Source organism: Diospyros lotus, chromosome 4 (genome assembly GCF_014633365.1).
Source record: "Diospyros lotus cultivar Yz01 chromosome 4, ASM1463336v1, whole genome shotgun sequence".
NCBI classification, from domain to species: domain Eukaryota; kingdom Viridiplantae; phylum Streptophyta; class Magnoliopsida; order Ericales; family Ebenaceae; genus Diospyros; species Diospyros lotus.
The window spans coordinates 38,963,113-38,984,750 of NC_068341.1; the positions used below are offsets into that span (position 1 = coordinate 38,963,113).

At 35.7% G+C, this 21,638-nt stretch overlaps 3 protein-coding genes across 5 annotated transcripts; 1 reads left to right on the forward strand and 2 right to left on the reverse strand.

The window, feature by feature from the left end:
* Positions 1-9,510: 9,510 nt before the first annotated feature.
* Positions 9,511-10,374, forward strand: LOC127799625 (uncharacterized). The gene has a single exon (XM_052333826.1). It carries the CDS (start codon positions 9,633-9,635, stop codon positions 10,218-10,220), a length of 588 nt encoding a protein of 195 aa, XP_052189786.1. The 5' UTR covers positions 9,511-9,632; the 3' UTR covers positions 10,221-10,374.
* A 166-nt stretch (positions 10,375-10,540) lies between these two features.
* Positions 10,541-15,021, reverse strand: LOC127799624 (protein WVD2-like 7). Its single transcript, XM_052333825.1, has 8 exons — positions 14,827-15,021; positions 13,822-14,688; positions 13,359-13,417; positions 13,137-13,217; positions 12,606-12,708; positions 12,437-12,499; positions 10,927-11,043; positions 10,541-10,856 (listed from the first exon to the last, which is right to left on the reverse strand). Exons 1-8 carry the CDS (start codon positions 14,899-14,901, stop codon positions 10,608-10,610), a joined length of 1,614 nt encoding a protein of 537 aa, XP_052189785.1. The 5' UTR covers positions 14,902-15,021; the 3' UTR covers positions 10,541-10,607.
* Positions 15,022-17,915: 2,894 nt separating this feature from the next.
* On the reverse strand, positions 17,916-20,934 carry LOC127799626 (uncharacterized). 3 transcript variants are annotated; one of them, XR_008022654.1, is made up of 5 exons: positions 20,809-20,934; positions 18,600-18,707; positions 18,386-18,450; positions 18,043-18,298; positions 17,916-17,959 (listed from the first exon to the last, which is right to left on the reverse strand). XR_008022654.1 is itself a non-coding variant. In XM_052333828.1 (4 exons), the coding sequence occupies exons 1-4, from the start codon at positions 20,896-20,898 to the stop codon at positions 18,151-18,153; spliced, it is 411 nt and encodes a 136-aa protein (XP_052189788.1). In that variant the 5' UTR covers positions 20,899-20,934; the 3' UTR covers positions 17,916-18,150. The 3 variants fall into 3 exon arrangements, 2 of the variants coding, with proteins under 2 accessions (XP_052189788.1, XP_052189789.1); XM_052333828.1 differs by having other exon boundaries at positions 17,916-18,298; XM_052333829.1 differs by lacking the exon at positions 17,916-17,959 and having other exon boundaries at positions 18,150-18,298; positions 18,391-18,450.
* Positions 20,935-21,638: the final 704 nt, after the last annotated feature.

The following is a 21,638-nucleotide window of genomic DNA, read 5'->3' on the forward strand; positions in this document are numbered from 1 at the left end:
ACTATTAGGGTACTAATAATAATGCCTCATGTAACTGTGCCCTAAAAACGTATTGAGGCACTTACAAATGCCTTAAAAATAACTATAAATTTAAGTTTGTTGCGACACTTAAAAATGTCTCAAAAATCACTATAAATTTATTTTTCATATTCCCCACAAGGCCATCTCTTAACTTTAACTTACTTCTCCCTTAACTCGAACCATAAACCTTTCATTTTTCTTGCACACGCGTGACTACCTAATCTATACATTATCTTATTAATATATGTGCCTATGTTTATTTTATAGTATATCTAAGTTTCATTAGCATTATTCTATTGGGGCACTTAAGATTTGTCTATTAGGACACTTCATTAGAGTGTCTTGTTAGAATTATTTTAATGGGGCATTTCAAAAATTCTGTCATATTAGATTTATCTATTAAGACACTTATATTTATCTATTAAGGCATTTCATTATCGTGCATCATTAGAGTTGTTTTATTGGGGCACTTCTTTAAATTGTGCCTTAAAATGATATTTTATAGGGCACTTAATTGTTGTGCCTCATTAAAGTTATTGTATTGGGGCACTGTTTTAGATTGTGCCTTAAAATGGTATTTTAGATGACACTTTCTAAAAAATGCCCTAAAAAATATGTCTCAACAAATCATTTTTGTTATAGTAATTTGTCTCAAAATTTGCCTAGCTTACTTGAATAATATATTTTTGCCTAGGTAATTACTCAAGTGGTATTTCCTAGAGTCTTGTTACTCGATTACATGTTCAATTGCTTTTGAGTATCACTCATTCCTATCAAGCTATAAGAATCAAAAATCTTAAACCTGGAGAGTTCATTTCACAACCTCTAAATCTGTTTTGTTAAGTACTAACACTTCCCTTCAAGCTTATAATTCTTAAGATTCAATGAAATAACTTGAATGATAATATCTGATACTGAACTAATAAATTAAGATCAAGTTTAACCTATATATTACTCGACTGATACATGTTCAAACACTTAAAATTTCATTTCAAAGCATTCACATGTGTCCCAAACACATGTTCTAATACTTTATAATTCAATTTTACTTTTAGGCTTATGGATACTTAGGTACCCCTTCAAATTTCATTCAAACACTTAAAAGCATGTTTTGTTAAGCATCAAAAGTTTTGTTAAGCATCAAAATTAATTCAATGAGGGGTTGGGCAATGGATTCAACAAAAGGAATACAAACTTATGAATACAAGTATATATATATATGTACATATAAATATAAGGATATAAAACATATACCTGAGTATGAATTATGGATCATTTATAAGGTATAAAAAGAATTGGGGATATAGTCTTAGGCTTTATCAATCTAAACTAACGTGTTGGAAAATGAACTATATGGTAAAACGATACGCAGGATTACCTTTTTCGAACATAGATACTAGGGGGGATTGAGCAGGGGCGGATTTACTAGCGAGCTGCCCTGGGCTGAAGCCCAGGGCAGCCTACAAGAATTTTTTTTTTTATAATGTAATTTTATTTATTTTTTAGTAATAGCCCACCCTTAATTTAGCCCAGCCCACCTCCAATTTTGTCCAGCCCAGCCCATCTCACCTGGCTGGATCTGCCCCTGGGATTGAGTGTGAGTTAGAATACTTGAGTATCTTATACAAGTTCTAAAATTGAATGTTAATAAGAATTTAACATTAATTGTAGGATCTGAGACGTAGTCTAAGGAAAGACAGTCTTGGACCTTTATCTATAGATATTAGATGAGTACTCTAGTCATATTGTCTAAATTATGTCTTTACATGTATTACTATATCTACTATAAGTTACAACAGTTACCTATATTCTCAAAATTCTTATTGGCAAATATTTACCTCAATATATGAAATTGTTTTAAATTCATTAAAAAAGAAAAAACTATGGTTTTATCATTCACATGATTACAAGGATTATAATCTTTATTGTTACCACATGATTTCGTGATTACAAATTAAATGTCTCCACATGACCATATAAATTATAATTTTACACGCTTACGAATTTACATCTTTTAAAATCAACACTACGTTTTATTATGTGGGAGTATTTAGTAGAATCTTGAATGTTTATAGTAGGAATCTATGAAATTTGATGCACCATGTATATGTTTTGTCATGATCGTTGTCTAACTATCAACATAGGGTTGGGGTCATTGGCCTTTGACATTGGATCACCACCAATCACATGTTTATACATTTTCCTAATTATGCCCTGCATTACTCCTTTACATGTTTACATGATATACAACTTTTGAGATGAAATCGTTATGTTGATATGACATCATACTTGGGTATATATTCTCTGCATGTTAATGACATACCTTTTAGCATAATTTCCTAGTGGTCATAGCATGTTATTTGTTACTTGTTGGTCCTTCGAGACTCTCACCCTTCATATTAATATTTTTTCAAGTTGTGGCCCGATGTTATTGTGTTGACAATACGATTTTGTTTCGACATTATTGGGTTAGGCATCCTCTAACTATTAAGCATGTTCCATGGGGACATAATTGACACACACAACCATTAGAGTAGATGTCATATTTCTTATCTATTGATGTAAGGCATTATGATATAGAGTATACTTTGATAATGTTGTTTGCCCTCACATGATTGTATATGACAAAAGATTGCACACTCTTCTTTTTCCTTTCTTTATATGGATGATATGATACCTCTTGACTTTTGAACAATTGAAACATAGAACTTACATTAAATTGTTTAGTATATAGGTACATGTGGCTTTTTTTGTCTCAATGGCTAGGGTTATATTGGAATTGGGGTAATGTTAGTTATAAACCTCTATTTCTTGGTTGTGATAGAGTGGTATTAGAGCCTAGATTTATCTTATCATCTAAATCTAGCAACATCGTCATGTCATTCATAGGTACCCCTTGTATTGTCACACAAATCTCATGAAGCAACCTTTAATTAGTAGATTTTGGATCATGGTGTGAACACTTCTAGATATAATTTGTGCTAAGGGTTCATAATCAAAATTTATACACCCATGAATAATATGATACATATATGTATTATTGTGACATGGTTATACTGCCTACAAGGGATATGATGCCACCATCCACTAAAATAAGCTCGTGACAAAATGTGTTTAATGAGGAGAATCAATTGCCACTAAAAAAAAAACCATTATAGGTTGAGATCAAGGTAAAGGTAAAGGACGCGGGGGAAGGAGCAGTGACTAAACCCACATTAGTGAAAAGGATGGTGAGACTACACCTAACAAGCAACAACTCGTATCGAATGCTTTGATGAATACCACTATTCTTTTAACTCGAGAACAATAGTTGTAACGGCCCGCCTCCCGGAGCCCCCGCTAGCATAGAGGATCCGTGAGAGGGTCATTATAAAAATGATATCGAACAATGACGCATCTACAATTCACACACAATCCCTATTAAAATCATAATCTCTTTTTAATTATAACATCTCATAAACATCTTTACAAAACCATTCATCTCTTAGGCCCACCTGGGCTTACATAACATACGACAATCTAAAAAAAAAAACGTAAATATTAACCTTAACAGAAGTGCAACGACACCCAGGATCTAGTTTCGGGAGAGCTCTGCACTTGCTATCATGACACGACGGTCTGGACCCAAACCCCGATGAACGTACTTGGAATGATGTAAAACAACATGAGTCGCGAGACTCAGCAAGCTCTAGAAAGAAAGGCTGAGGGTCTAAGATATGACTCTTCCCATAACATCCCATGCAATTCATGCCAATGCAATCACGCCATGTCATGAGCTATACGTACCATACTTCTACACGCATAACATAAAATTAACTGCACATAAGGAACCAGGGGCCCACATAAGTCAAACATTGGCACCTGGGTCCCACATACAAACCTGTTGTAGCCTAACATAGGCTACCATATCATCATTCTCTTAGACCAGCCTTTTCCCGACATGGTCGACTTTTCCTGACATTCAACATTTGTCTTTTCCTGATACTTGTTACATATTTTTCCTGATACCCATCATATTCTCATGTGTTCATCATGTCATACATCACATAATCAAATACTTCCGCGATCTTGATCTTCCCTCGGGCCAACCCCGAGCTAATATCTAAGCCGAGCAGAAGCTCACATGAGTCGGTACTCCCGACACCTGGCACGGTACTCCCGTCCAGAATAACAATAACATTAGAACCATGCAATGCAACACATAAGAAATGCAATGGCCTTTGTAGTATAAACGTGATAACAAGGCCCCCATAAACCAAGCATCAGGCCCTACTACACCTCACATAGGAATACACACATGCGGCATGCTCTAAATGCATATGCTCACCTAAGATACCCAAATTGGCTCTTAGACCAACCGGGTCATGCAAATACTCATACATCCCATCACACACAAAACATGTCCCCACATGAATGCAACCCAGCCCCTTGTAGCACGCACATCATGAAATGCACAAACCAATGCGGGAATTTGGAGTACTAGCTCTTATGGCCGTCTAGCGCTTATCGTAACAACCGATGACTGACGCCCATACATCTAGCCATCAACTGCCACGACCCATGGTCAACAGTCAGTGGCTTTGTACCCATACCCTTAGACACACTTACCGACACCATTAACTTTTATAGCCTATAAACTTAACATTACACAACATTTCTCCAAAACTCTTCATGTACATAACCACATAACATCATGATATCATTCTCATTCTTCCTCATTCATAAAAACCATCTCAACATACATAATAGACTCTTTAGTACATTCTCCTAATTCTGACCATAACCAATTTATCTAGGAACCTAACCCCAACGGGTTCGGCATCATTCCCAAGGGAGGCAGAGCGATACGAAGCTCCGTGACGGTCGACTTAAAAGACGCCATAACATCCTTACTTAGCTTATCCCATTAACAATAAACTCATTAATAAAATAAAAGTCATAAAATGGTTATTACGCGGATTATTATTATTTGTGCGTAGAACCGAGTCATGGTGAGGGAGGGTTTTAGAGTATAAGAAACTTCGAAAACTTTCGCCAGAAATAAATAACGCGAGAGGAGGGTTAGGAGCTTGCCTGAAAACGATTGATTTCAGCCTCTCTTGTGCTCCCGATGCAAAGTAAAACGTTTTCTATCAAATAATACAACCGTGACTTAAATTGGTTAATTCTAACGCGTAAACTGTATAATCTAACCGTATAAAATCCATGATTTAAACATATAACACTTATATAAATTTTACCCACTTACCGAAATATTCTAAATACCGAATAATCTCGAAAACTCCTTAATTTTCTCACTTCTCTTTCATTTCGTAGCTACCGTGCGCTTCCCCAATTCTTTTCTCCTTCATTTCCCTTTGCTGCTCGCGGTCTCCCTCTTCTCCAAGCTCTGCTCACGAACTCCCTCTTTTCCAAGTTTTCTTTAGCAAATTTGTATCCCTATTTATACTCTCAGAGCACCTTCGCCACTAAGCTTTTCCCCAACCCCAATGGCCATCATTTAAGCTATCAAATCTCATTTAATTCTCTCACAACCTTTTGAATTTTGAACCAATTTCAGCAGCATTTAAGCCATTTTGATTGACCATTTTCCATAAAAATAAGGAAAACACAAGTTGGGAAAAGAATTAAAGGCAGCGCATGCTGCCAGCGCGCCACACGTCCCACACACACACACTATATTACATGTATATATACATATATATATATAATGCTATCTCAAGCATTCCATACTTATATATATTATGTAATATAATATATTAACTTAAGATTATATTTTACTTCACATATAATTACGTGCGTTTCCTGCGTTTCCTTCCAAATTACTTTCATTCCTTTATTTAATTATTTTATTATTTTATATTACATATAAATATATTAATTGCTATACTATTTTATTTATCTTAATCACTTAATAATCTAAATCCTAAAAATTCTACAAACTTCCAATCACTTCCCCATTTAAGAATACAATAATTTTAATATTCCCATTTAAATTTCTTTAACTCACAAGTATTCCATAAGTCACCAATCACTCTAAAACGTCGAAATTAGTAATTATTATTTACCTCTAAAATTTCAGATGCTACAATAGTCACTTGAGGCGATATATGATGATGAGACTGATATCAAGGGTGATGTTGTTGGCAATACATGAGGTGATGTAAAGAAAGACACTAGTGCCTAGGATGATAATGATAAGACCTTGAGGTTGATGAGGCTATAGGGTTTTAGGTGCAACTAAAGAAGTTTTGAGCCATGAATCACCTAACTTTGTAATGAATAGAAATAAGGCTAAGTGGTTCCATCAATCATTGAGATGTTTTGACGTGGTCACCACGTGATAAGTGTTGTTGCCTAGAAAAATACCCAACAGACGGGGTGAATTGGGTTTTTCGAAAACTTAAGATTTTAACACTTGTTGAAAACTCTTAAATTGTGATCTTGATAATTAGTGATAACGATAGGAATAAGAACAATAATAAGTTAATAACAACAAGCAACCACAAATAACATGAGAATTTTTATAGGGTTCAACTTTAAGAGTCTAGTCATCCCTCTCAAGACTGTGCTTGAGGTTTCACTAAGTAAAATATAACACTACTTTTTAATTTGAGCTAGAACTAATATACAATCACTTGTCTAAGCAAAAACCACTAGCACACTGCTAGTAAATACAAACCCCTCACATAATAAGTAAGTAAAATCACAAACTTAAAAATAGGGATAAATCAAACAAGTCACCAATCTTGAGAATTCCACCAGTCAACACACTTTCAGCTCTTTGAACTTTTTCACTCTTGCTTGAATGCTCTTCAATTAGTTTGTTCTATATTTTTGAGTCTCCAAACTTACCCTATATATATACATCTCCAGAAAACTAGCTGTTACAAAGAGGGACAAAAAGTAATTTTGAAATTAAAAATATCTTCAGGTTTTTCCAGACTACAACTTGATACATTCCAACATCTGTAGATATTTTTGTTTAAAAACACATTAGAAATATATTTTGTACAAAAATCAATTAGAGAAAGTTTGGAAAAGGTATGAAGAGACAACCTAATATCATAATTAAATATAAATTTTTTGAGACAAAAAGTCATAAGAGTTAGAGATAAGAAAATCAAAGAAGACATAAAAATCTACAAACAGAGACAAATCTGAAGTCAAACCACATTTTCTCCAAAGGAAAATGCCACTTGTACACTGCGGGTGACACTTTGGGTTATACCTAGGTGCACAAATGATCAAAATGTCCTTACAAAAATTGTAAATTTGCTTCCCCGACCCTTGGCTGTCTCTATTCTCCTCTCTTTCCCCTTCTTCCCACGACTGCTCGCTACAATCTTCGGTCATCGTTTTTCTCTCACCATCTTCGCCTCTCCTCGCGTTGATTGCTGTGTCGCCTCACTTTGCACCAATCGTCGTGGATCCTCAATCTCCACGATTGTCGGTGCGAGGCAAGGCGACGCAACTATTAACTCATGGTAAGGAAAAGACAATGAGAGAAAGGCAATGACCTGCAATTGCAACGGACGACCATGGAAAGAAAAGGAGAAAGATGAGAGAAGAGGCAACCAAGGGCAGGGGAAGCAAGTTTACAATTTTTGTGAAGGCATTTTAGTCATTTGTGCACTGGGTGTAACCCAAAGTGTAGGCTTGAGTGTACAAGTAGCATGGTCCTTCTCCAAAAAGAGATTTTACTCTTTGTATGATGAAAAGATAAATTTATTAAATTATAATTTTAAAGTAGAAGAAGTGAAAAACATCTATTGTAATTTATATTTGAACAAGCAACAAATTTTTTTTTGAAAACTAAGACAAACAGAGAAGTTCGTTAGACTTTAGTCGACTCAAATTACCACTTCAGTCAATCTAAGTCATTCAGCAATCTTTCGCACAACTTCGATTGAAAGTACGATCAACCTAAGATTAGAGGCCAAAATTCTAGCCAACTTAGGTCGACCGAACAAACAGACAATCAGATATCAACATACCACGTTACTTCAGTCAACTTAAGATAAAAAGCCATAAAAAATATTTTTACTTCAAAAAGAGTTGATTAAAATTTTTAAATATATTTTTATCTTAATAAAAATATTTTCATTATCATCATCTTATTATTCTACACTTTAACTTAACAAGTGTTAATTGTCAAACTTAACATCTATACTATTATATAAGTAAATAGGATGTTTTAGTATTATAAAACTCTTTCAATAAAAAAATTACAGCAACAAGTTTAGAACCCACAACCTCGAATTGAAAATAATCTTATTTTATTACCACTACACTAAATTCTAATCTTTATTTAAATTTTACCTACAAAACTAAACAACCTTTTAACTTTCATGATACCAAGTTTTGGAGTTTTAAATCACTATCATTCTTCAAATATTCTTTATGTATCTTAGTTAAAAAATAAAAATTAATTACGTTAACAAAATTTGAATTCATAATCTTTAAACAATAACCGACTTGAAACAATTTTGCTACTACATCAAGGCTTATTTTGTTTTAAAAATATTTCTAAAAAAATTAAGAATTAAATAGCTATTATCAAATACTATCAAATGAATTTTTATTTAGATTTTTTTTTTTTACACGATATGCCAACCCTCAAGTATTATAATAATAGTAAAATTGTATATTCAGTGAATAATTTGTGAACAAGCGCAGCTTAAGGTTGTTTATGTTTATTTATTAAAATAGTGTTTGTTAAAATAAATAAGATAAGATTATATCAAAATAAAAGTAGAATATTTTTCGAATTAAAATATGAAATTATCAAAAATAAGGCTAAGAAATATTTTAAAATTTGTATTAAACTGTTTGTTAAATTTTTTTAAATACACAGTAAGATATATACATAATTTTTTCTTATTTATAAAGTTCAAGATTTGTTTATTTAAAAAAATATATATATAAATATATCTGAAAAATATCAAATAAAAAGTCACGTGACTTATTTTTAAGAGTTACCATATAAATTTAATAAACATATTAAAAATAACAAAAATTCAGAATATTTTTTATATCTTATATTTTTTAATTTATATTTTAATTAACAAACACTAGTTAAGTAAACAAATAAATTTAAAGAAAAAATCTCTACTTGATTAAATTATAAATTTGAGAATGAAAAATCACAAATAATCAAATTTATGTAAAACTGGTTCCAAGTCATTGCCCTAAGTGTTGGGTTGTTTGACTTTGACTTGCAACAGAACAAAAATGAATATTAGGACATAAGAGAGGGACTAGATGACGACTAGAGCTGTGTAATCTTCCGTGTGTGGTCTCAATTTTATCGGATGTCCACGAGAAGGGATTAGAGCTGTCTAATCTTCACCGGGTTTGGGTTTGAAAATATAAAAACTGTACGAAAGAGATTTAATAAAATCAGTTAGTCATTGTTGGCAATGGCGATAACGATGCTGTCTTGGCCAACACGCAGCTTTTGACGAAATCATCCACCCACCCACCCCACCCGCTTGCACCCCAAGCTTTCCAAACCATCTCTCTCTTCCTTTCTATATGTAGAACAATCATCATCGTCATCGTCCTCGTCGCTTCCATTCAGCCCTTCAAGCCTACCAGACAGAAAAAGGATGAAGAGAGAGGGCCGCCAGCACGGCCTCGTGCGGAGCTCCCGGATCCTGCCTGCGCCCTGGAACCCCAGACCCGACTCTCGAATCGTCAACCGCGTCGATTCGCCGCCGACCGCCGGCCTGTTCACCAAGGTCTCGCCGAAGCCCACCAATCACTCCAAGTTCACTGGCAAGTGCGGCCGCCCCGCCTGCGTTGCCTGCCATGAGCGCCCGGCTTCCAAGTCCAGGGGCAAGTCCAAGGGCACCCAGCGCCTGCGCTCCTCCGACGTCGGTTCCAACCACAGGCTCGTCACTTGGCGGGTCGTCGATTCCAAGCCCGGCTTGAAGCTTTCCGGGTTCTCCGCCACTGGGATCCTGGATCACTTGGCCGGCGATTGTTTTCTCGACGACGATGAGGCAGACGAGGGCTGTGTGGACGAGGTGTACGAGGAGCCTCGTGGACTTGCATCAGGAGCCGTTGAAATCAATGATCATGGTGGTGATGGTGACGGTAAGAGTCGGGATAAAGAGGAATACGACTTGGGCTGGGCTCTTGTTTGCGGAGAGATGGATGAACAGGATGGGTGGTGTTTGGTTGGAGAAACATGATATCACGATATAATCATAAGCTATCACGTATTTAAATTCTAAATGCATAAAGTGCTGATAAGGAAGACCAACAATTGTTATGTATTTACGATTTGAACAGCGTGTGATGTAATAACACCGCTGTGTTGAATATTTTCTTCTACTCATAAACTCATTTTCTCTTGTAATAAAAATTCAGCCAAAATAAAAAAAGTTAAAAGAAAGAAACTGCCAATTTGAGTTCTGCAAGAGAAGTATCTGATTCTTACTCTAGATTTTCCTCAAATTACAAATCTCAATTGCAAATCTGAAAATTGCAGTAAACAACACATGAAGCCAAGATAGCTCTCTCTCTCTCTCTCTCTGTGGTAATCTAAAAGTAGCATTCAGCAGCCATTCAGTAGTATTCTACAATTCTCTGCTTTCTTTGCGAGTCAATAATGCTGAATGAATATTTGGAGATGAATTCTCATTGGAAATTATCAAAACACCTAGTGAACCAAGAAGATTTGGTACCTGGCTTTTCCTTTTCGTGATATTATTAGGGAATCTGTTCTTGGCTGAAGCTGTCTCTGGAGGCAGAGAGGTTGTAAGTTGAGATGTGATAGAAGAATTTGGCTTTATTTTTCTGGGTGACTGAGAATGTGTCAATGGAATCTGCACGACAAATGGGGATGGAGTAAGGCGAATCTACTCCTGATCACATAATATGAACCCAAAGGGATACCTTTTCATTCTTCATCTGATCTTTGGTTGTTTCTCTTCCCCCACAATGATCAGGCATGGGTGGAGCTTTGAAGCAGAGGCTTCGACAAAATCCTTTTCTTTCGGATTCTACTTTCTCCTGGAAAAGAAAAGAAGAGAGGAAGAGAAGAGGAAAAAGAGAGAGGTGACAAGAAGAGGGAAGAATTAGAGGGAGAGAAAGAGAGCCTTCGTAGCTAGATTTATAGCTCTAAAATAATTAGTGGAAGTCTTAGTCTCCAACCAAAAATCAAATAAAACATATCCAAAATGACAATTAAGATGCTGTTTTGCAAATAAAGAGGCATCCGAGCAGGTATCCAGTTGTATAATTGGTTTGCAAACACAAAAGAAGAGAATTCCAATGGTGGGTCCTCCACCCGCTCTGGATTTGTCATGTCTGCTACTTTGTCTATTGTGTCCACAACCACATCCTCACTTGAACTAGTCACAATGTTCAGCACTTGTCAACCTGTCATGCTTAAGATTAGCATCTCTAAGGTGTCCATCTCGTCTTTTGCTGGCTGCCTCAATTTAGCCGTGTACAATGCTGATCTAGCACAAACCTCCAAACAGAGGTATTGCACCTTCTTGCCTGGGGTGCCATAGAGCTTACAACTATGGTTGTGATTTCTAAACAGGTAAGGAACAAAATAAATACAAACAACTACTTACACCCCTCTTACGGGTGAGGGAAATAAATCTTCCATGGTGAATGAAAAATTACAAATGCATGACAATCCCAAAATGTCCCAAGAGTTGATGCCAGTACCCAACTTCTTGTAGTTACACCACTTCCCTCGCATGAATCTTTTTTCTTTTTCTTTCTTTTACCACTCCTTTCTAGCTGTTTTCTTCTCGATGGCTTTTCTTTTGTCACAACTTTCACTTCACATCACCCTCCCATTTGTCAATTTCTAAAATTTGGAAAAACCACCACAATTAAATCCAACTAGATGTGGTTGGCTATATGAATTCTAAACCTCCAGTCATCTCTATCCATGGCTTCTAAAATGTAGAAGTTAAACTAAAATCTGCCAGAACCACAATAAGATATTGTTTTTCCAAGAAAAGGCACATAATTCCTTCCTTTTTATGGATTGGTTTGTCCACATAAGAACAGATACTACATGGGCAGTTATCTACCTAGATGGAATGGACCACCCAAGACCAGCTAGCATCAAAGCAACCAGTATAGTGCAGCAACCACTATTGCCACCGCCACCTCTATAACTTACCATGACACCCCACTAGGTCACAATCACCACCACCACTGCCATAAACCCCAACAAACACCCACCAATCATATCTACCACACACCATCAACCTAATCCCTACCGCCCCTAGACCCCACTATGACCATAATTACAAAACAATTGTTTGCACTAGGGGCTAGCAACCTTACAATTGGCATGAAGGAAAAATGATTCAACAAGGTATGTGCATAGTGAGGATAGCATTGCTATCTACATAGAGCTTTGGAATGGGACTCTGACCTTTACTCTTGTCTGCAGACGCACTTCTTGTGTCTCCTGGGAATTGAATTTTTCTTCAAGCCTCTGAATCAGAATAAGATGAGGAAACAATTTAATCATATACATACATACAGCCCAAGAGAGAGGCTTGATTGAAGGAAAGAGGAAAAATAACTGAGGCAAAGCTCACCTGCTTTCTTCTTGCAGCTCTTTCCTCCGTCCTCAGGCTAAAAGGAATGCATAAAGTTGGTGACTGTAACTTGTTTCTGCAGACACTCAGGGACTTGGAACAACTGAGGTGCAAATAGAAGTATTTGAGAAACTCGCAGACAAATCCATGAGCACAGATGTGGCTAGAAGGGACTCAAATGATCTTCTATTTTAACAAGTTGACAGAACTTGCCAAGGCTTATATTTCTGGATAATGGAAGGAATTTGTATCCACAATATATCACCAAAAACTGCTGGTAAATACCAGTCTGATATCTACTAGATTGGACAGTACTAAGTGTCAGCCAGTCAAAATTCTCATTGGTGTACACAAATATGCTAGTTTCATAATTCTTCCTGACCATCTGTGTATCAAACATGGAGTTCAATATGCATGCCGCTGACTCCTAAATAATTTCTTGTGGATCATGCATTATTCTTGCACCATGATTGCTATATTTTAGAACAGATAGGAAGAACTTCTAACAATTTATGTTGGGAAACTACGTACACGGTAGATAGGATGTTCCATTTTGGTCCTATTGTTTTGCTTCCAGCAGCAGTGGGATGAAGTGGTGTTGTAGTTGTAGACCTATAAGTTGCAGATAGACAAAGTTAGAAGTAACCCAAATGACAATGACTAAAACATATGCGCCATGGCTGATGATCTGAGAACTACTGTGGACCCTTTTCCTTTTATCTTTAACCAGAGAGAAGAAAAAAGGACAGGTACCTTATATTTTTTGAACAAGGGGTTGCTGAAGGATGCTTTAGTTCCCCATTTGACGAAGCCTGCCAATTGAGAATGAAAAGAATCTTAGCATCCGTTACAATACAGGGAATGCCACATGAACTGGAATTAGCAATGACAACAACAATTGTCATGATCCTTGATCCTGCTAGGAGGATTGTTCCCTCCCGTACTTATAATGTTGAAGGTGTTCCTCCCATTCATAGTCAGCCCCAAGCCCAGGTAAAGGAGGGTTACATTAGGTAGACGATGACTGGTATAAAATTGTTGGATTAAATATCATGAATTCTAGACATGAACTGAAATTAACATAAAGGTTATTTCCCATGATGCAAAACGCCCGCATTTCAGACTCGTACTTCCAAGAATGCCGCTTCCACACTGTAGAGGGAAGTCAGAAAATGGTGTCCAACAAATAGGCAGCAGCAAAGAGAACAGAGAGTACCGTAATTAGAGTCCTTAGAGGAGTTCTGCAATCTTTAGATTCCTTATTAGGACTAGGAGCAACTCTTGAGCTTTCAACCATATGGGCAGCCAGAGTAGTCGGCTTGTCTGGTCCTTTGGCAGGCGTGCAATAGATCATCTCGTGCAGGGATCTCCTGGTTGATCTCTTTGTATCTGCAGTGGGTACCATCGATTTCCTGGTAACTGGAAGGGCATTGATTTTCCTCCTGGGAGGAATTGGAGCTGCCGGTTTGGCAGGAGAAACTGATGGTTTAGGTGCTCTACGGTGAAGTGTTTCTGATTCTGAAGATGACAATGCTGGTTTCGTCTTGCTTATTAGCAATGGAGCCTCCTCATCTGCAACATTCTCAACCTGGTTCAAAGTATGGCTCTTCACAGAATTCTCCCCCAGAACCCCCGTCTCTGTTACCAAGTCGGCTACTCTCACCCGCTCAGTCTCCACTTCCTTCATTTCCGCATTTGGACTGTAATTATTTCCATTGATCGTAGAATCCCCCTCTACACTTTGCTCGAGCGGTTCATCAACATGCACTTGGGAATCAGCTGCAGCAACACCGCCATCGTCGGGTTCAGGTTCTGGTTGGGGGCTGTTATCGGCAGCATCATTTGGTTGCTCAACCAACGTCTCCGTCGTCGTCGCCGCCGCCGCCGCCTTCCGAGCAGCAATGCTCTTGTAATGAGCCTCAAAGAAAGCCTTCTTCTGCGCCACCGATCCTGGGCGAGCGTAACTCCGCGCTTCTTCGACGTAGCGTTTGTGAGAGAAGGTGGACCACTTCTCCCAGGCCAAGGGCTCCGACATGAACCTCCCGAAAGAGATGGACTCTCCAAGAGCATGAAATTGGGTTCCCTGCAAGATGCACGCACAAAATCTGTAGCCTCAAAAAAACCCTAACCTACCCCTATTCTGATTGAATCAAACTTGACCCGAATCAGGAAGGAACGAAGCATATGAGAATTTGACAGAATGAAAGGATCAAAAACAGACCTGTGTGGATGTGGCATCCTGAGATGTGGGTGTGGAAAGGGAGAACGAGTTCAAAAGACAGGCAGATTCTCCCATGCTTTTTGCTGAGTCCTCAGAAATTCAACTTTTCTTTTTGATTCAGTTTCACCCCCCCTTTCCTCCTCCTCCTCCTTCTTCTTCTTCTCTTCCCGCTGTGTGGAGCTAACGGATCCTCGCTCTTTCTCCACGCTTTAGAATTTGAAATTCAAATTAATAGTCATTTCATTTCATGTGCGTTTAAGGCAGTTTTTTTTTTTTTTTCCTTTTTTTTTTTCGTTTTGGCTCTTTTATTTAAAATGTGTAATGAAAAGATCATATTTTAAGAGTAATTTATTTTAAAAAATACTGATTTTTTATTAATTAAAAAATATTTCTTAATTAAGTTAACAAGAATTTAACTAATATTATTAGTAAAGAAACGACGTACTCTAAGATATAAATCAAGCGATCAAACAAATAATATGTTGAATTTAAATCGATAAATCATAAATTCAATTTTCGTAGTGAGATAAAGTCTTATATTTGTAATTTATCTTCTTTGTCAAATTCGATGACACGAGCGACAAGGTCGCGCAAGGATGATTATTTCAAAAATGTTTTTAAATTTGGTATATTATTGAAATAATTAAAAAAATTTAATATAAAATAATTAAAACTAAATACAAAAGTTAGGTATGTTATTATTTAGTATTTTTTTAATAATTTTATTTTAAAATAAAATACAGTTATTACAACTCAACAGTTACTTAATTTTAAAAGGTTATTTCAAAAGGTTATTTCACTTTTCAATTATATGTTTGAATAATTTGAATCCTTTTCAGTGATGGGTCGGGTCCCAATGGTTTGCTTTGATCAAGCTCTCTTAACGTTCATTTTCAAAAGTCCCAACGGCTTTATTGGCTACGGTAACGGTAGGATGATTGCGGAGGAGGTTGGTTGATTAATGAATTTGAATTTGGCAGCACAAAGATATGGTAGAAATCAAATGCCATGAATTGGCTTCTCACTCTCTTTCCATTTTCTGAAAAACAAAGTCAAGCAGATGATATTTGCGACATTTTTGGTATCAGAATTAATTACAAAGATTGCCAAAATTATGGAGTTAATTTTAAGCTTTTTAATTATTTTAAAAATAGCATGTGGGATGCGTAATTCAAATAATTTACATGTATGAGGAGAATATCAAACATGCGAAGTGATCAGATTAAATAATAAAACAAATAGAGCAAAAGAAAGATTGGCCAAAAGTATATTTTTGCTACTAAATTTCTTGAATTTTTTTATGAAACACTAAAATCATTTATTTAAATATTTAGCTAACAAGTGATGCGCGTCACGCTGTGATGTGATAATTTTCTAACATCTCAACTCCCCCCCCCCCCTTTCTCTTTTTCCGGCAATGTCTCCTTAGCTCTTTCTCTCTTTTAGGCGTCTTCTTAATTCACTCTCTTTTCTCGACTACATCTCTTCTCTCTTTGACGTCTCCTACATCTTCAACTGTGTATAAGATGAAAGAGAAGAAACACTCACAAAATGATCACCAATTATTCACACATGATTAAGTATGAGAGCTCCAAGATTTGACCATACTTAAAAGATCAAGGTCCCTTCTATTTATTTAGTCTTAATTCTACTAAATGAAGTCAATTACTTAAATTCTAGTCCTTCAGTCATCTATCTATGATCATAAAAGAGACATATAATCTAAAAATTGAAGGACGAAAATAAAAAACCACCCCCAAGGTTATAAGAAACTGCAAAGACACTCTTACACTATTGAAAAACTATGTTTTTCACCATATTGAAAGATTGTTGGCATTAAATATAACGAAGTGATAGCAAAATTGTCTTTTTAGAAGGATGAGCAAATTGAGCACAGTTTTCTTGTGATTTTGGAGATTTTTTAAATTTATTTTTGTATTGAATGATTGATATTGTGTATTTGATTATTAATTTGTGAGTTTAATTATTGATTTTGTGTATGTGTGTATTTGATTATTGTGTGTATTTAATTATTAATTTTGTTTATGCGGGTATCTAACTATTTTGTATATCTGATTATTGATTTTGTATGCTAGTAGTGAAAATTATAAATAAGGTAAAATATATAGAATTGAAGTTTATTAATAAATAAATAAAATAAAGAGTGAAATAAAGAAAAGAATAAGGAGTGTAGTTGGAGCACTCATAATTTTCGAGACAAAATAAAATAAGAAGTAAATTATTTATAATATAATAAGAATTGAGCTAATCACACTGTGGGTGCATGCATATTAGTTTCAGTGTTGACATTTTTCAATTATATCAAAATCGTTTTTTTCTTTTAGGTTTAAATACTTGTATTTTCTTCCTAATACATTTGGTTGACTACAAATGTTACTAATATATGATTGAATGTAACTCTATTTTTCGTTACCTGATTTAATATGTATACTAAATTTAATTCTTTCTTATCAAAATATTTTTATATAATTATAAAGTTGTTCACTTGATTTCTTTTTTTATTTTCTATTTTTTATTCTAAATTTGTATTGATATTTGGATGTTAAGTATATATTATTCTAAAATTTTATTTTTTATTTTTTATTTTTTTATTTCATTCTACATTTACATGTGCATTGATATTTGAATGTTAAATATATATTATTTTAAATTTTATTAATTAATTTCCTTTTATTTTTTTTTATTTCATTAATTAATTTTTGTTTGTTCTAACTAATTGTTTTAGTCATTCACGCGAATTTTATAAGGGTATTTTGATACATTCTGTAGTTACCAGATTTCAAGACTAACATCTATTAATTTATAAGAGTCTTTGTACTACATCGGTAAATTAGGGGAAAAAAATATGAATTTCCAATAGTGCAAAGGTGTTCTTACAATTTCTTAAAATTTCAGGGTGGCTTTTGATTTTTGCCCAAAATTAAAACAAATCTTACAAACAATAACAAAAATTCACAAAAAAAGACCAACCAATGAGTTAAATAACTAGCTTCCTTGTTCCTAGTTATACAACCAATGCATCCTTCTGCAACATAATCAAACAAGAAAAGCATTTGAAAGAAGAGAGCTCATAAAAACTTGGAACAAGCTTCTGTTGGATCTTCTTAGACCTCTGCAAAGAGCAAAGGGAACTGTTAAAAATTGGTGAATCATAATCTTAAATGCTAATTGCCATCTATATTGCCAGAAGAACACCTCCTCGTGCAACTAATAACAAGCGGGTGAGATCCTCCACTAAGCTTCGCATCCATCAATACGATGCCAGTTGAAGAGGTCAAAGGAATTGTAACCAAAAAAAAGTTTTCACTTTCTTCTAGGTGGATCTCGAGAAAGTCCATGCTTCTTCAGAGTTCCGATGTAATTTCTCATAAGGGTGAACTTATTGCTCCCAAGATGATACAAATAATCCCAGGTGTAGATCCCGGTTTTGTGCAAGTCATCAAACAGTATCCTGAACCGGCAATCCAAGTTAGAAACACCACTGGATTAAATCGAGATAGTACATAACCATCAACGTAACCTCTAGTAATAAAAGTACCTCACCCCATAGTTCCCTATGGGTTCAGCAGACATGATGCCTACATGATGCCTTCCAGAGATTACCTGGTTAAAATGCCCCGGGAATGGAACAAGTGGAGTAGTGATTAACAATGACTCAATGAGTTGATTGCACAAATCAATACAATTGTTGGAGTCACACACAGGTTTGAATTGTGTGGGAGTGTGAATATGACGTTATGTTCTGGGGTTACCTTTTCACCTCCAACTGACCTAATCTTGCTGTCAGCAGCTGGGCTATGTACTCTTAGAAACTCAGCAGACAAATTATAGACACTACCATTGGCGAATTCCACCTCTACCTGATATTAAAAACAACCATAAGGCGCACAAGCACATTATCATTGTTATGAAAAGCTAGAAGTAAACATTTTTCATCTAAGCAAATGGGACAATGACTCATTGAAGATAGCTTTCCCAATACATAATTTGACATGTCTCAGGACATTATTAAATTTCCCATGAAACACCTAAAACTTCCATATCTTGGACATCCTTCATGACCACGAATGAGCGACTTGTTTCCTGTTGCCTTTTTATTTAGTAATTTTCAATAAGCTTCCTTCTTATTGCTCAATCGGCAAAAGACATTGCAATGGTAAAAATTGCAATCGGCCAAAGACATTGCAAGAATGTAAGAATTGGGCATAAGAAAACCAATGGTAAAAGTAATATAGGCACATCATGTGGAAGTCTGCTTTTGTGCACCTGATGGAAACCAAAGGGGCACTATTTTCTGCTGTTAATAGACATCTCTGTTTTAGGCACCGGAACACTCCATTTAGATGGACGGAAGTGAAGAATATGCCACAGGAAAGGATAAGGATGTGTCCCCCTTTTGTTTGGTTAGACAACAAATAATCAGGGTAACATTTGGTTAGATAATAATAATAGATATAAAGGAAGGAAAGTGCAGAAGCAAATAGGTAGTGTCTAAATGAATTATGTATATAACAAACATTTTGCCTCCCCTCAGTTTCCTCCAGTTTCGGAGGGAAAGAGGAGTAATCAAATGGTATTTGATTCCTAGATCTCTCCTTGCCTCTTTAAAAACAAATCAAGCAATGAACAAGACCTCCATCCATATCATTCACATCTCCCCAAAACTGCTCGATCTAACCATATAAAGATTCTTCAGACAAGGAGAGTTGCATGATTTGTTTTCTGAGAGACCTAATAACTTAGGTCAAGGTTGAGCATATTTTTAAAAATTAGATCAAGTACCTTCGTGTAACCATCATCAGCAATTAGTTATCAATGGCTAAAATTTGCAAGGTTGTACTAGAGTGACTTTTAGATCTTTAACTTTTAAGTGATACAAAGTGAATTCTACCATTTCTTCACAAAATGATGCCTTGTCAAAGCTGAATCAAAAGGAGGAACACTTTTCATTTTAAAAAAGAGGTCAAGCAGTTGGTTTTGTACATGTTCTAAAGAAGATGGACGCTGTAACATACACAAAAACAATTATACATATATGAGTCATGTAAATGCAAGAAACGAGCTAACAAGTCTGCCCCCTTTAGCGTGATTTTTGTTCAACGATATCAATAAAGGGTGTCCTTAGTGCACTAAGGCTCAACACCCCCCCCAAGATGCTTTACGAGGACTGGGCCAGGTTTTTGGACATAGCCTTCCCTTACTCTGCGAAAAGGCTGTTTCTGTAACTCAAACCCTTGACCTTACAGTTACAAAAGAGCAACTTTACTGTTACTTTCAATGCTTGCCCTTTGTTCAATGATATCACACTTAAATTAAAAAAAGAAAAAGGTCATACCAGTGTTTGCATAAGAAGCAGCTCTATTCGCAAATCTGCAGAATTGTGGTCTACTTTGGGAGATTAACAGTCAAACAAAACATGGAAAAAAAAAAGAAGGTAAACATAGGGGGAACAAAGAAGCAAATGATGGATCTCAGTTTTTGCAAGTACATTCAGCTCATATCTTCCATTCCTTGGAAAACTTGTAGATCAATAATGAATAAAAATTCAGAAGAAGGCTTCTCCCTGAACTCCTTTTCAACTCTACTCTGAAATTTATTTTTCCCTAATCCAATCCAAAACATAACCAAACCTGTACTTGATTTATTTTTCCTTTTCCTTTCCCTTTCTCGAGATCCAACTTGCAGTAAGTAAACAGGAAGTGTATTTAGGGCACGCATATATGTTTCCCATTTTCCCCCTTTTGCCAATATAGGTGCCCAACAATTCATGTGGGAATGGTCTTGAGCCAGACGAAATTAGAAGAAAATGTTATAGTCCGAATAGATTAAAAAGAGAATGAACAGAACAGAATGAACAAATACAGAACGGATAAGGAAGCCATTTCAGTGTAGAAGAATCAAGTTCAGCAGCGGGGATACTAGAAAAACATCAAGAGGCAAAGACGGAATATAAAAGTTTACGTTCTTAGGAGGATGAAGAGAGAATTTCGTCAGGCGAGGGCATCCCGCCGCCGAGTGAATGCTCCGAACCGCCCTCTGTATCGCCGACATTCTCTCTCTCGCCCTCCCTCCTTCCCTCTTCGCTGACTCGCGGTGAGTGGCGAGTCTGGTCACTCGGGAATCCCACCACTATGAGGCCAAAACATTGGGCCTGGGCCCAGCCAACATCCACTGGGCTTAGCGTTCGCTTTTAAGTAAAAGTGTGTTTTAAGAGTAAATTTCATTTAATAATCTCTTCTTTTTTTTTTAAATTTGTCTTAATTGTGGAGAATATTTAAACATATTAAAAATGATAATAACTCTTTTTTGTCATTAAAAAAGAGATAAAATAACTATTTTACCCCAACCTCCCTTTTTTCTCTCTCTCCCCCTCTCATTTTAGTTAGAGAAAATATAATTTCTAATCTTTATAAACTAAATATATATTAATGTCAAAAATATATTTTAAAATATAAATAATTTTCAATTAAGTGAAAATTAAAAAAAAACTTTGAAAATGTTCATGATAAGGTTACAAATGGGGTTAAAGTTCAACCCTAATAATAAGGTCTATGAAGAAATGATCAAATTTGAATTTGTCACCTAGGGTTCCATATCCTCCAGTTGGGGGGAAAAAAAGAAGAGAGAAAAACAAAAAATGGGCAAAGGCGAATCTAGGAACTAGTCATGAGAACGGGTGGTGAAGGGTTAAATTTGATAATTTAAAAAATTTAAGTTGGGTTAAGGGTAGGGGTCGATGCAAGGATCGTAAAGGTATAAGAGATTATTATTATTTTCCCAACTTTAAATGA

Bases quoted from the DNA above. Each gene is read 5' to 3' on its own strand.
- LOC127799624 (XM_052333825.1), bottom strand. From the start codon at position 14,901: ATGGGAGAATCTGCCTGTCTTTTGAACTCGTTCTCCCTTTCCACACCC. The intron at 13,418-13,821 runs GTACTCTCTGTT...CTCAATTGGCAG, and splicing joins CTCTAAGGACTCTAATTACG to GCTTCGTCAAATGGGGAACT. The intron at 10,857-10,926 runs GTATCCCTTTGG...TTTGTCGTGCAG, and splicing joins ATCAGATGAAGAATGAAAAG to ATTCCATTGACACATTCTCA.
- LOC127799625 (XM_052333826.1), top strand. From the start codon at position 9,633: ATGAAGAGAGAGGGCCGCCAGCACGGCCTCGTGCGGAGCTCCCGGATC.
- LOC127799626 (XM_052333828.1), bottom strand. From the start codon at position 20,898: ATGTCGGCGATACAGAGGGCGGTTCGGAGCATTCACTCGGCGGCGGGA. The intron at 18,708-20,808 runs GTAAACTTTTAT...TTTTAATATCAG, and splicing joins CTCTTCATCCTCCTAAGAAC to GTAGAGGTGGAATTCGCCAA. The intron at 18,451-18,599 runs GTAACCCCAGAA...CATTTTAACCAG, and splicing joins GGTCAGTTGGAGGTGAAAAG to GTAATCTCTGGAAGGCATCA.